The 14,176-nt window shown below is 36.9% G+C and overlaps 2 protein-coding genes across 7 annotated transcripts in view; one reads left to right on the top strand and one right to left on the bottom strand.

Moving 5' to 3' along the window:
* The window catches only part of LOC145964652 (uncharacterized), a 167,997-nt gene extending 160,786 nt beyond the window's left edge, over window positions 1-7,211 (top strand). For 3 of the 4 annotated variants that reach the window (XM_083087653.1, XM_083087651.1, XM_083087654.1), the window contains one exon: window positions 4,817-7,211. In XM_083087653.1, the coding sequence (XP_082943779.1) occupies window positions 4,817-5,177 (361 nt within the window). In that variant the 3' untranslated portion in view covers window positions 5,178-7,211. Of the gene's footprint in view, window positions 1-2,049; window positions 3,404-4,816 lie in introns of those variants that run through there. The other variant, XM_083087655.1, reaches the window with a different exon arrangement.
* The window catches only part of LOC145964650 (V-set and immunoglobulin domain-containing protein 2-like), a 211,853-nt gene that overhangs the window by 112,574 nt on the left and 85,103 nt on the right, over window positions 1-14,176 (bottom strand). The window lies entirely within an intron of this gene.

The raw sequence follows: 14,176 nt of genomic DNA, 5'->3' as shown, positions 1-14,176 counted from the left end.
CAATTCTCGAATGACTTTTAATTTCGCTGCAATATTTATTTTGCATATTTATTCTACATCGTGTTATGTTTGTAATATATTTTTCCACTAGATTAAACTCTTTTCGTTGGATAGAGAAGTTACATTGTTACGTTAAAATTCACGTAAAAATAATTGATATTTAATGGTATTAAGAATTTAAAGAGAATTAAAGAAGATTTATTCGCGCACATATTGAATTATACGGAATTTTAATTTTTAATCCGTCTGACCAATATTACAGTTGATCCACTTGCTCGCGCTTAAATCAAACCGGTAAGCGATTCTCGTTAGACTCCGACACAACTGACCGTGACGATTTGCTCTTCATACAGTGCGAAGCGTGCACTAACCTCAGCTGTCAAAATGGTACGGGCCGCTACCCGTTGATTGGCTATTACGCGTCAGCATTGTCCGCGTACTCGCAGTGTATCGCACGGTGCAGTATGTTTACAGGAATTACCCTGGCTAAATCGACAATACAGACGTACGCGGGCAGCTGTACAACCCGGTGCGTGATACATCGCTGTAAACTTCAGCGACGTCGCCAAGGTATCAGCCGGTTGCGATCTGGCAATACCGGTCTGCTGGAACAATATGGACTGTGTCCATTTATCCGATTGTTTCGCGCTGCTTCGCAAAAATTGTACGTGGGATTTGATAAAGCGTTTTCGTCCTGCTTTTCGTCCCGCTGATGGTGATTTTGTCGGATATATGCGCGAAAAAATAGTAAAATTAATTTTTCTTAACACAGAATAAGTGGATTAATGGAGCAACATTAATATTTGGATTATTGGATAAACGCGTGATATAATCCAATATAAATACTGATATTTTGAGAGATTTATCGAGAAAGAGAAAGAGAGAAGTATTTATCATACTTGTATGATTAACAATTTTCATTAAAATATTCATTCATTTTCTCATCGCTCATTCACGCGGAATAATCTTATGTGCGAAAGCGATTCAACGGATCCGCGTCGGATTGTTACATTAATAATCGAACGGCCAAGTGGAAACAAACGCATCGACGATTACGAGCGGTTCTCCTGGCAACGAGTAACGTTGCTTCGGGCAGCCGATGGCTTTAGAAATCCCCCATTTGAGCAAATAATGCTGGCTCAATGCGCGCGTCCATCGCGATCCAAACGCACTTTGACGATATCGCCCGTCTCTCTATCCCGCTGATTAATCCGATTGCGCCGCAAGAGCACCACGTGGAAAAAAAGCCCGGCGAGAATACTTCAATACCGCCTCTCGCGCGAACGTTGGGTTTCCGCGTCTGATAAAAAAATCGCACGCCCTCTTCCCCGCACACGCATCGCTAAATGCAACGGATCTGCAACGTGCGTGCCCCCCTCGACAATGCGATATACGTATACATATGTATCTCGGACATTGATCGTGCCGGTAACAGTTACGTCCTGCGTTATGGTGGCGCCGGTGCCACCGTAAAAATCCGACGTTATTTCCTGCGCGCGCTTTAATTTCTTCGTTGCGGACCCCGCCGCCGTTCATGTTCTCGATAAAATCGAGCATTATTGGCGGTAACTATGTATACGCACTGTGACATCTTTTTTTCATTTTACATGGTTTGCTTTTATCTCGGTTTTACTACTGTACTCGGTAGTTATGTACTATTATACCCTCAATTAGTATATATCGCGCGTATAATTGTATAGCGCAGTTTCACTGATATTTCGTTTATTTGCGATGATTAGCGATTCGTTCATTTTTCTCATATATAAAAGAAACTTCTTGAAAAATTTTTTAGATTGGAATTTTAAAATAATTTTAAGAGATTTGTTTTAATATATTATTTTATAATATAAAATACGTTATATAAGTTTGACTTCTTATTCTATAATTTTCTACTTAGAGTCATTTCTCGTCGTTTAAATTGATACTATTTATTTTTACAGTCCCACTTTTCAAAATGTACGATTTATAGAAAACGCGTTATTTTTTCACAACACCTGATACAATCTTTATTTTTTCCGATACATGACTTTTGTTCGTTTGATACGCCAGGATATCGTTTCTGATATAATTCCACCGACGGTTCCACCATATCGATGCTTTCGGCAGGCCCATCGATTGGCTGCGGCCGAATCGTGAGAATTTTATAAAAACCTCGACCGCACACATGCGACCTGGCACGAATTCAGAAAGCGACGAGTAGCGTCGTTATTAGAAGGATTGGCTTCCGCCGCCATCGTAAAAGTGGGGGCATTAACGAGGGAAGGAGGCGCCCTTTACACCGTACGATCGCTTTTCGTGAGAGCCAGGCAAGAGGTCATGACGGCATCATCTCGTCACGAAGCCGAAGAACTTCCCAGCGAACACTCGGCTCACGTATCCGAGAGAGTCGAAGTGTGCCAGGGGATTTCCTACCACAATTATTTTCGGCTTAGGCAGACGGTGCGAATGCTCGAGCTTAATGCCGCGCAATCGCGCCACCGGACAAGATAGATTATTGCGAACGTAGGCATCGTGAAGAGCAAGTTGAACTTTCGAGCAAAAGGAAAAAAGAATATTTAATTACAGCTGAGTCATGAGATTTTTTTCCAGCGCCGCTTTTAGTGCAAGCTTTCAATATTTCGCAGAAAGAAGAATGTGACACTGAAAAATTACAATTGCAATTTTTATGCCATTTTTTATAAACGTAAAGATCGCACGATAAGCACTATCGCATTCTATCGTAATCATATAACGTGCAACCATTATTTTGTTTTGAAGTTTTACAAAAACCGGCCGTAAATATTATTGCGATCCGGCGATATTGACGTCGCCGCGTCAAAACGCGTATTTGCGTAATTCGTCGCGTCACGACTTTCGCATCGTTGCCTCCTGCCGGAAGAAAGAAGGAAAAAAATAACAGCGAAAAATGGGGGTTACATCCGACGCGCGATGCATCAGGCTTGCCCTCTTTCCTTCTCTCTCGCGTCAGCGAATAAAAAAATAATACTTTAGTGACGAACGATCTGTGTCCGGTACGCGTTATGATTTCGCGTCGGGAATTCGCGCTTCTCTGTCCTTCGATGCCATCGTATAAATTCGGGGACTGGCGTAAAAAAAAGAAATATATATGGCCCCCTTCCATTTCGCGGACGTATAAACCGACCGGACGCACTAAAGTCGAAAATATTTTTTATCCCAGCCGCACGTAAAACTTCGGCGTATGGATTGGTCAGCCGCGAGAATCTCGTTCTTTTTCCCGACGAATCAATCGCTCGTAATAATTTATAAATGTGCCCATGCGTCGTCCATGTCAAACGTTTCGTTACATATTGCTGCAGGGATATTTTTATCACAAAACGTCAATTTTCTCGATGTCAAGAAGATTATCATTGGCAATGTGCCTATTTTGATTGATTATGCAATTTCTATGAGGACGATTAATATACATACTATAATCACGATGATGTCGATGATTTTAATAAATATCGTATAATATTGTTTATATAAAAGTTTCCTCCAGAAAATTTATTTCAAATATTTTGCAAATAAAATTACTAGAAATAAAAATCTGTAATGAAAATAATTATTTACAGGAAAGATATCACATATCAAATTTTATTTGTTAATTCCAAATTATATGGAACAATTTTCACGAGAAAAAATAATTTTAGTCTTTTTAATCATTTCTTCATCGTCTTTATTTGCAGTTTAGATGAAATTTGCTTTATACTTTATTAGTCTACTGCGTTAACACATGTTTTCCAATTCGAACACTGAGAGCTAACGAAAAATAATACGCGCTGCTAAACGAGCTGCAGCACCGTAATTATTTGCAGGAGAGAAAATGAACATTCTATATGGAGATCCTTTTCTCTCGAATGCGGAAAAAAGAACGAATCGACGCGTAATAAACGAGGGGAATAGCGAGAGTGCGGTACCAACCGAACGCCGAAAAGTTCGTAAACGACCAAATGGATACGTTGTTAATGACTTGGCGACAGAAGTACGTAATTACATTCGTTTCCCGGATTAGAGACTCCCCGCTCATCGGATTCCCGCTTTGCGCTCCGCTAGCAATAAACGTTATCTGCTGCATCGCAAATCGTGCCGACCCGATTTTAAATCGAATGCTGTTGCATCGTCGCGAAAGATATTCCATTCCCACCGTAACGAAAACCAAAATGCTATATCTATGGCATATCGATATTGTGGCTGCATTGTGACTTGTACTGAATTATATCAGCAACTATTAATATATACTATTTATGATAGTTTAAAAATTTGAGAATACGCGCATCTCTTGCTTAAAGTTAATAATTAATTTTATTATTTGTTGAGTAGTAAATTATTTCGGCGACGTTCAAAATTTCAAGCAGAATTAAAATCACGTGATTGGACTCTTTTTTCGCCGATTTATCAGAATCCTGACGCTCTCGCGGTTTAATAAACGCCGAAAAATATCTATCGTGTTTGGCGGACCGGACATAAATCATCACGGTGAGCTGCGACATAAGGCGAGCGATCGCGAGGCAAATTGAAAGTTGCAAAAGCAAAAAAAAATAGCGAGAGAAAGCACAAAGTGCGCGGCGCGGCCATTACCATCTCGATAAATCAACGCCTTCGGGCCATTCGTGACAAAACAAAGAAGATATTTTCCAAGGCAAAAATATGCACGCAGCCATCGGTTCGTTTGTTGATGCACGTTTATGCAATCCTGAAATCATCACCGCGAGCGAACGCCATGCGAAGAATTTTGCCTTTACGAGTAACCAACAGTCTAATAAAATAGCCGCTCGCGTTATTTACCAATATGTATAAGGAAATATCTTTTAAACAGGGAGAAAAATTTTGCAAACAAAACGAGGTCGTTATCCTACCGCGGGAAACGACCGAGAGGATTAAGAAAAAGCAGTCGCCCAGGGAGAAGTGGCTATCCGACGAAGGGCGGCGAAGGTCGACGGCAAAAAGGAAAAAAATGTGAGAAGAAGCCCCATGGAGCACGAGTCGTCCATTTACACAGGATATTATTTTCCACGAGATGCGCGGACGTGGGCCGAATGAAAAAAGCCGTGGGGTGCCGACGTGCCGGAGGAGCAACGGTGTCGGTGATTGTTGTCGTTCACACGATGGGGAGCAAACACGCGCGGATGTCGACGTGCGACAGCGATGGTTTTAGCACCTTCGCGCCCTTTGATTGAACCGGACGTCCTTTTTCCCGCGCTCACGTCGCGCTGGTTTTCCACCGCCGCTTATTATCCCCTCCTCTCCCTCTCGCCCTTTTTTCCTCATTGTTTGCGAGCGAGCTCTGGGCAACAACCAACATTTTCGCGGATTGCGGATGTTACTTGGGTTTGATGAAAGCGATACGATGCATCTATAAAGGTAGAGAAAGAAAAAATGATGAGAATCGAGAAAAATTGAAATCAAGAATGGAATTAATCTACAGTAATTATCATTTTGCGAAATAAAAAAATATCCAAATTTCACAAATTTTAAAAATAATGTCACGCAATTTTTGGGCATTAAACTTTTATTTTTTGAGCGATAAACAATTTGGAAAAAATGCATAATAGTCATTTTTATATAATTTTGTTTAAAATTTTTGTTACATTCCTTAAATGGGAATTTTTGTATACAAAATTTTTAATTTGTGGGATTAGAAATATTATATTATATTATAAATCATAATATATTAATGAGAGAGATGGATTGAAACGGTAATTGAGAATCCCTCGTCATTTCGTTGGGGGCTAATAAGGTTCATTCTCCTCGTTCTTTACGTCATAAGCGAGGTTTGTTAGAAAGAATGACGAGCCTTCGTCGACCTAATTACGAGGCATCAAGCGCTGCAAAGGGCTTTATTTCTTGTCCCGCATCTTTTTCCGTGCAAAACCAACCGTGAATTCATCGCTCAGAAGCGCACTAACTATCAGTCTTGTAACAATGAATCATCGTTGTCTTATTTGAATCTCTTTCATAAAAAGATTGAAGATTATTTCCGATACGTAGAAATGAATAATGTATAGTCGATTTGGAAAATTAAACATCTCTTGTTAACGAAGTAGATATCAGATAACACGTTGAAAAGTCCATTAATCCCAGGTAAATGATATCAATTACTGAGTTTCTTATAGAAAAATATCTAACGTAGACTTCAATAACGTTAAACATATTACATTTCAAATTATTGAAAAATCCATACTTTAAAGATTTTCTATAAATCAATAAATTTCTTTTTAATTATTAATAAGTCTAATAACACTTTATTCTTTACAATGATCAACTCTTATCAAATTATTTATATCTTTTCCACTATTTTCATTTTCGATAATTTTCGAGACATTAATTTTCCTCGGATTTCGCAGCTTTAATCTCAGAAAGTGAACGCAATCTCGGAAACAAGCACAACTACTCGTTCGGGAATTATGTAACGATTTATAGAATACACACGATATCTCATGATGTAATTCGATTGGAGTAGTCCGAGTCGGCCACGAGTGAGAGTTTCATTACATAATAAAAATTGGAGCCGACCAATTGCAATCGATCGATCAGCTCTCTCGCACACCCTGTCGTCTCCAAGGAGCCTGAATCGTTTTCTTCTTAACCTCCGATTCTCCAATTTCTGCTGGCGTCGAAGGGTGGTTCGATAAACGTTACGGCAACGGAGAAATCTCGCCGATTTATACGACGACGTTTCCAGGAGCCATGCTAATGTCCCAGACGTCTTTAGCAACGTTCTCTCCGGTCGCCGCCCCGATCGTTGCTACGTCTCGCTTCTATCCCCGGTAAATAAGTAGTTCAAAGGCCTTCGATCGGCACGAAATTACTTTTCGCATTAGAAAAGGGACGGCCGAACTTTGCGAATTGGCGTGAGCGCGAACGCGAAACGACGCGAACGTTTATTCCCTTTCATTCGGCGAAACGCGCGCCGCTGCAGCAACCCCCGTGGATTTTCCTAATACTCGTAAATCGTACGATCTCCCAACACGGGGATCTGTGCGTACATGTGTACACACATGCGCCCACGTACACGTGTGACGACACTGGATGCGGGTTGAGTTTCTATTTTATATAAGTTCCGAAAAGCGAGCTTTAGAAAGTCAAACTCGCGCCGCGCCGGAATCTTCGCAATTCGAGTTTTCGCTTGAATAAAGGTGTACTGAGAATGTGTATCCTGACATTTCAAATTCTGCGGAAAATTTTACAGTCGATCTTTCGAGTGGATCTTAGCGAAGATTTTGATTATCAACGTTAAATATTTTGATAAATCTGAATAAGTTCATCAAAAGAGTTTAACTGGAATTAAAATACTTTAAAATCTTGCATTAATAATTTACAAATTGATAGAGAAAGAGAGACTTAAGATTTATTTAATTTATAAAATATTGAATAATTTGGCTCTCTGGAATACTCTGTGTATGAGAAAATCAACTATGCTGGTAGTTTAAATGGAAACGCGTGAATAGAAGTTGCATCGTGTACGAGGGTGCACGGGAAAATATCTCTGACTCATGGGTCTCATCTTTTTCAGACGGTAAAGCTGCTTATCGCAATATCGATATTTTGTAAATTAACTGTCGAATTTAGTTTCGCTGGAGCTGAGTTAAAGTTGAAAGCATATAATAGTATTGACGCATCTGGTACAGCTTATTGAATATAGCTAGTATAGCATGCCGCTACGTGGCTCGAGAGTATACATCCTTCGATATACATCCGCAAGCCATGGGATAATATTTCGATAATAATTGGAGTGCATCTCGCACTAACGCGACGATGCTGCAAATAATTCTTTCGAACGTTCGACTCGCAAAGTAATAAGAACTTTGAACTTAGAATATCGTGCTACCAATTCTACATCATATTTTATAAAATTGATGTACGACATAAAATAGATATTTATTGTTAATTTATAAGATAGATAAATTTACTTTTTAAAGTAACGCTAAAGTTCTCGAATTCTGTTTTGAGCGTTATATTCAAAACTGATCCGCATCAACGTATCGAGATCGTGCGTAAAAAATTTCAATTATCCCAAGCTTAATATTGTAATCTAAGTGCGACGCGGAATTTAATTGTTGTTCGGTAAGCTGCTTTTCATCCTTCTTGGTAGCAAATGTAATTTTGCAAATCCTTTATGTTGCCGCTGTGATTATAACCTTTGCCTTTTTATTTACTAGAATTTCTATCGGTGACAAGCATGGTTTATGAGAATTGCACTTGACACAATTCTTCATATTGTACTTTATATTTTATCGGCTTAGTAATATTTATTATAGAAGATAGGAAATATTTTCAAAGTGAAACTTTGCTATTACAAAATGATAAATCTATCGCTGCGAATCTGTTATTCACATTTTTCTTCACGTGATTACATCAATGGAATTTCAAGCGTGAATTTATACCTCGAATTTTTTTTGCATGATATTTATAATATATACTCTGTCAAAAATAAAGTTTTATCATTAATTTATTGTAACATGAAAAGATAAAGATCCATAGAACACATCATTCTACATCGATTTACATTAAATTTAAGCTAGACGTCATGGTTAACGATAGTTTGACATAGTCTTGAGCTAGTCTCACATATACGTATGTATATATAATCCAGCGGAAATTACCTTTCTCGTGGACAGTTATCGTATATTCGTCGTTTATTTTCTCGCAAAATATAGCAAGTTAGTCATGTCTACGATAGTTGACATTAATATTACATTTATATTTATATCTCGCTAAATGTATAATGCACATCTATAAAATGTTTATTCATGCATTTTATTATATATATATATATATATATATATATATATATATAAAATAAGTTAATTAAAAATATTATCTTTCAACGAATGAAAAAATAATTATGAAGCTTCATAATTATCAAGTATAGATTAATTTTGTACATTATATCACATCCATTAATCATATTTTATGAGCTTATTGCTTAACTAACAATGCCAATTTATTATTATATTATCTCAAATCGATTAATAATTATAGCTAAAGAAAACTGATTTATTTCGTCTTTTGATTCGTTGACCATTGATAATTCAATGTTTTACGATTTCCTTTTATCTTCACGCGAACTCTCGCCATTTACAGTTTATTCTCGCATGTCAGCAACGGTAAAAAAGTTGCGCTTCATGTGCACACGCTATCGAAAGATAGGTACTCTAAAAGAAATTAAAAGTTCCTCCTTTCATCCGCGGAAGCGGCTAATATATTTACGATCCTCTTGCGCGTCGGAAAGTTATCCGTTTCCGCATTAAGGTACTGCTTTCGATTATTCGCGCGCGAACAGGATACTCTCCCGCGAGAAGTCGGTAATTAAATTGCTTGATTAACGCTGATAGTTATTCCGCAGGTTCCATCGCCAGAAGCGCAAGAGAGGAATAGAGAGAGAAGCGCTAAGAATTTCCGGGAAAGTCGACATGGTTGCTACCGAGAAAATCTCAGAGCAAATTTGTCCCTGGAAAAGGGACAATATTTACGCAAGTATTAGATAATTGGTACATTCCGGGGATTTTCGCAGGTACTTTTAATGCTTTTAACTCTTTCCGAACAATTGATTCTATTGAATAAAAGAAAGAGTAGAATTGTTTTATTTTAAGTAACATCTGAGAAATTATATGTAGGATGTTTCGTGAAATCTACGCAGAGCTGAAAAGTTCAAGATGATTTTATATAAATTTTAAACGCGCATAACTTATTAAAAATTGTACAAGTGTAATTCCGAAAAACATACTTCTTTCGCAATGTGTAATAAAAAAAAATAAAAAAAAGATCCAAATTATATAAATGCCTTTTTAAAAATCTGAAAAAAGAGGAGAAAGGCCGTTAGATACGCGAGTCGGATTCCAACGAATTACAATCCGAGAATATCCTGTCGTTTCGCTCGCCTTTTTCTCGCCCGTACCTTGTGAAAAAGCGGTAGGTAGCTGGTTCCTCCTCGTTCAAAGCGATATTGCCGAGACGCGAGAATCTTCGCACTGCCGTTAATCATTCGTGACACGTACGTGGCGGGATTTAGCAAATAAATGAAATTATTACACGACGGAGCCGGTGTTGCCTGAAAGCAGTTCTCTTTCGGGCGAGAGAGACGGGACAGAGAAAGAAGAAGGAAGGAGAGGAGGCTGGCAGGATCTTCTCTCGGTTATATAGTGAAGCGTGATGAGCCGCCATTCCCGCTCAGTGGACGTGCCAGGTCGGTGGCTACTATTTTTGAGATATATCGCGGCCGAAAGGCACATGGAGTCTCGGTAGAAGAAATAATTTAAGACGGGACGATTAAGTCCCTCCGGACGATCAATCGCACTTTCATCCGCCACACGCATCGAATAATTTATCATTTTGATATTGCATTTCGCAGAAGGAAAAAATTAAAGATTATTCTTCTTAAACACAATTAAGAAAAATTAATAAAAATTTTATATTTGTAAGTCCCTTATGTTTTAATTAACAACATAGATGTTGTCATGGATGATGTTTGAATTTCCATTGCAAAATGTTCAATAACTGTTTGGTTTTCTCGCAAAAGATTTTTTTATAAGAATTAGAGAAAAATTTCATGATTTTTGAAATTTTTTAGCGAACTGCGAAAAAGCAATTAATATTGAAATACAGGACAATTAATTTTTTATAGATTATATTTTTATATTTTTACTATTTCATAATCTCGCGTATCTTTTCCATTTTCATGTTTATTACTTTTCGCCACATAGAGAATTGTTCGCAATTTCAGTCATTGGGAAAACGAATGACATATAACAACGAATATTGTCGTTTCGTTGCGCGATTTTGCGCCGTTGTAATTAATGAGCGATTACTGTAAGCGGCTTATATTGATTTTCAGTCTATCATAATGCACTTACCGCTGTATTTGACAAAATAATCAGTGGCATCGATAACGGCTTAATTAATGTCTCGTGCAATTATAAATACATGAGCGGCGCGAAACAGGCGGGCAAAATTCTCACGATTTGTTGCTCAACTAATGCATGCGTGTGGCTGATTATATTATTGTCACCGAATTAATGTTATATAATTACGGATAGCTAGATCAAATTTTCACTGTTCAATTAACAAAACTGAAAGAAGGTAGCATAAAAAAATATTAAAGCGTGAGCAAATCTGATGAAACTAGAAAAGATACAGATTATTAATATATTATATTATAAATTATTTCATGATTATAAAAATCATTTATATATTTTTATACAATTAATACATTATACATTATCTTTTGTATATTTTAAATAATAAATTACGAATATATATTTAATTTATGTCATATTTTTGCTAATTACATTCTTCTGTCACTTTTTTAAAATTTAATATTTCCCGAATGGAACCTCCAGATTTAAAATTCTAGAAATTTCTGAAATCGAGATTCTTAGAATTTAATTTGTGCTATGTCTTTACCATTCTCTTCTTCTCATAGTTTAGTGATATGATTCAAATATTTTCTTTTGCGACTGTTGCATAATATTACGAATATTCTACAAAGAGAGAAATATGATTTTAATGTATATAAATTATATATAAATACATCTTATATTACATTTTTAAATAAAAGGACGAGAATATATTTTTTAGTTAAGAGATTTATATAAAACGACTAAATTATAGATTTCATTAATGTAATAACAACATCTTTAACAGAGTCATTAATCAAGCAACTACATTGAATCTGCATTAAAAATATGCACTATAATATAAAAAAATTCAATATTAAATAATATGTACGCGCGATTATATTTTGTAGTCGTTATTTTCTCGCATCGTCGCGAAAGCGACAACTTTCGATGTCATTTCATAAATTTGTGATGCAAACAGCGACACGCGGAATCGAAATTCAAGGTAAGGAATTTTACACTCAGAAGTCTAAAGGAATTCGTATATTACATGCAAATCCTATAGCAAAAGGGAGTAGATCCTAAACGAGGGTGACGAGGTCGCTCTGTACAGAAAGCGAATTTTTTTCCGTTTCCCCTCGCAATCCATGATAATTTATGATGAATAGTATTTCATTTTGCGAATAAAATTTTCGCGACAAATATTTTATAAGATACACATTTTTTATTCTAATTTTCAGCAGAATAAAGCTTTGAAGAAAAGTCTAAAAAGTTCAGAAACATTTCCATCTTAAAATTAATCTGTAAATTTAATCATTTCGAATTGCATTTTAATGCTCTCGAGTAAATAGCAAAAATTTTCTCTGTAAACTTTAAATTTTTATCTGATAATATACAAACATAAATTGTTTAAATTGCAAATCGCGACAGTTGCAACGTAATATACACATATGTATTCCAAAATGAGGAGAGAGAAGTATACATCTTTCTTTTGTTAAATATATAAATATACATTTTTTATAATATTTCTTTAATAACTAAGCTCTAAATCAGCGAGTAATTCAACAAGTTTTCATGCATTTTCTCATGTATGCGATTTTCTTGACGGTATTATTATCAACGCAAAAAAAGCATCACGCGACTCTTACTAAAAGCGCGAAACTTTATCGTCGCGCTGCACGTTGTCGAGCCTGACTGATGAAGATGAAAGGACGCAATAAAAAGGCGGGCTGAAATTTACTACGAGGAGCGACGTAACCGCTGTTCGTCACGGTATTCCGTGCTTGGTATTCCAAGCGAGCGAGATCTCGCGCGGGAGTAATAAAGATGATTGTATATTTCGATAAAGTCGACTTAATGTGACGATGACGAGTGTCGTCGGGCCCGACACCGTCCTTTTCTACTTTTCCGCGCCGACGTCGCTTCTCTACTCGTCTGACGTATCGTCGTCTCTTTCTACCACCCTTTCGATCTCTCTCTCTGTCTCTCTCTTTCTCTCGTTCTCCTCCATTCGTTTCTTTCCGTTCGTTCTCCTCTAAAGCAAGAAAGTGAGGTCGCTTCGGCCCTCATAACAACGAGACCGAAATCGTACATGGAATTTATATGCCACCGCCACGCGCTTCGTCGAGATACGACCCGCTATTCTTCACTTCTAAATCCCCGGACTCGCAAACGCGCGAGCGACGGTGGAAATATTTTATCTCTATTTAATCTCACCGCGCGCGCGCGCGTTGCCGTGCTAAAGATATATAGAGATGATTTTTATTAGCATCGCGGACGCGATAAACGCGTATTTTTGCCGCGCGCGATTTCCTTTTTGCGACGTTGATTGTTAAAAGATGTATCCCCTAAAAAAAGCCGTGGATATTTTAGTTTGTAGATATTTTCGTTACATGCGATTATTTTTCACGCAGAAATTTATTCTTTGAAAATGAAAGGAGCATTCTAAAATTGTGATTCAAAAATTTTCATGTTAGTACGATTGTATTCAAAAAGACTTTATATACTGTGATATTTATGAAATTCTATTGATAAGGATACTAATTCTCTTTATTTAACATATACATTAAAATTATTTAAATTTGTTATTTTTCTTATATAAAAAAAAAGGAAAAAATGTCGATATTATTGAAACCACGGAAAATAAAATAAATATGTGAGGTGTGTTTGAAAATATGCTTTTTGCTGTGAGAACCAGTTTATTTTTTGACGTGCTGATGTCCCTTCGGAACCATCGATCGCATAGGATATTTGCTGTACCGCTATCCTGAGGGATTCGCGTGACGCTCGTCGGAGAACGAAACATTTTGTTAACTGTACCCGGCCGTGTTGTTTTATGTGGATTCATGCAAGTCCCAAGAGTATGCGCCATCCTCTCGGAACTGGCGTATATTAAACAAGAAGAAATAGATTAACAGAACAGCGGCATTAATATGGATAATCGTGTGAATTTGCATGAACATTAATTCGCGCGCCATTTAGCCTTGTCACTGGAATGCAATGCGACAACGACACTCGCATGCCATGACAGTACAAAATTATGTTATCTTCACATCAGGAACACTGGCATTAATATTAACTCCATGACGCGCTATTCAATATTACTTGATTTAAATATTAACATTATTATTGATACGCATACATGTAAAAAAAGTTCTGTAAAAAATATATGTGAAAGAAAAAAGCATACAATTAGGGAGCATATTAATTAGAAAAATATAAATATTATATAATATCTACGTATAATACTCTCTAAACATATGATGTCTAAACAATTGAGCTGTTATCTGAGTTGTACAACATAAAATTTAATAACATATTTAAAAAGAAAATTCCGATAA

The sequence above is a fragment of the Camponotus vicinus genome, unplaced genomic scaffold (genome assembly GCF_025532165.1).
Source record: "Camponotus vicinus isolate PSW18456_S1 unplaced genomic scaffold, iyCamVici1.0 SCAF_13, whole genome shotgun sequence".
NCBI classification, from domain to species: Eukaryota; Metazoa; Arthropoda; class Insecta; order Hymenoptera; family Formicidae; genus Camponotus; species Camponotus vicinus.
The sequence above is the reverse complement of the archived record's forward strand: the minus strand, read 5'-3'. Positions and strand labels throughout refer to the sequence as shown.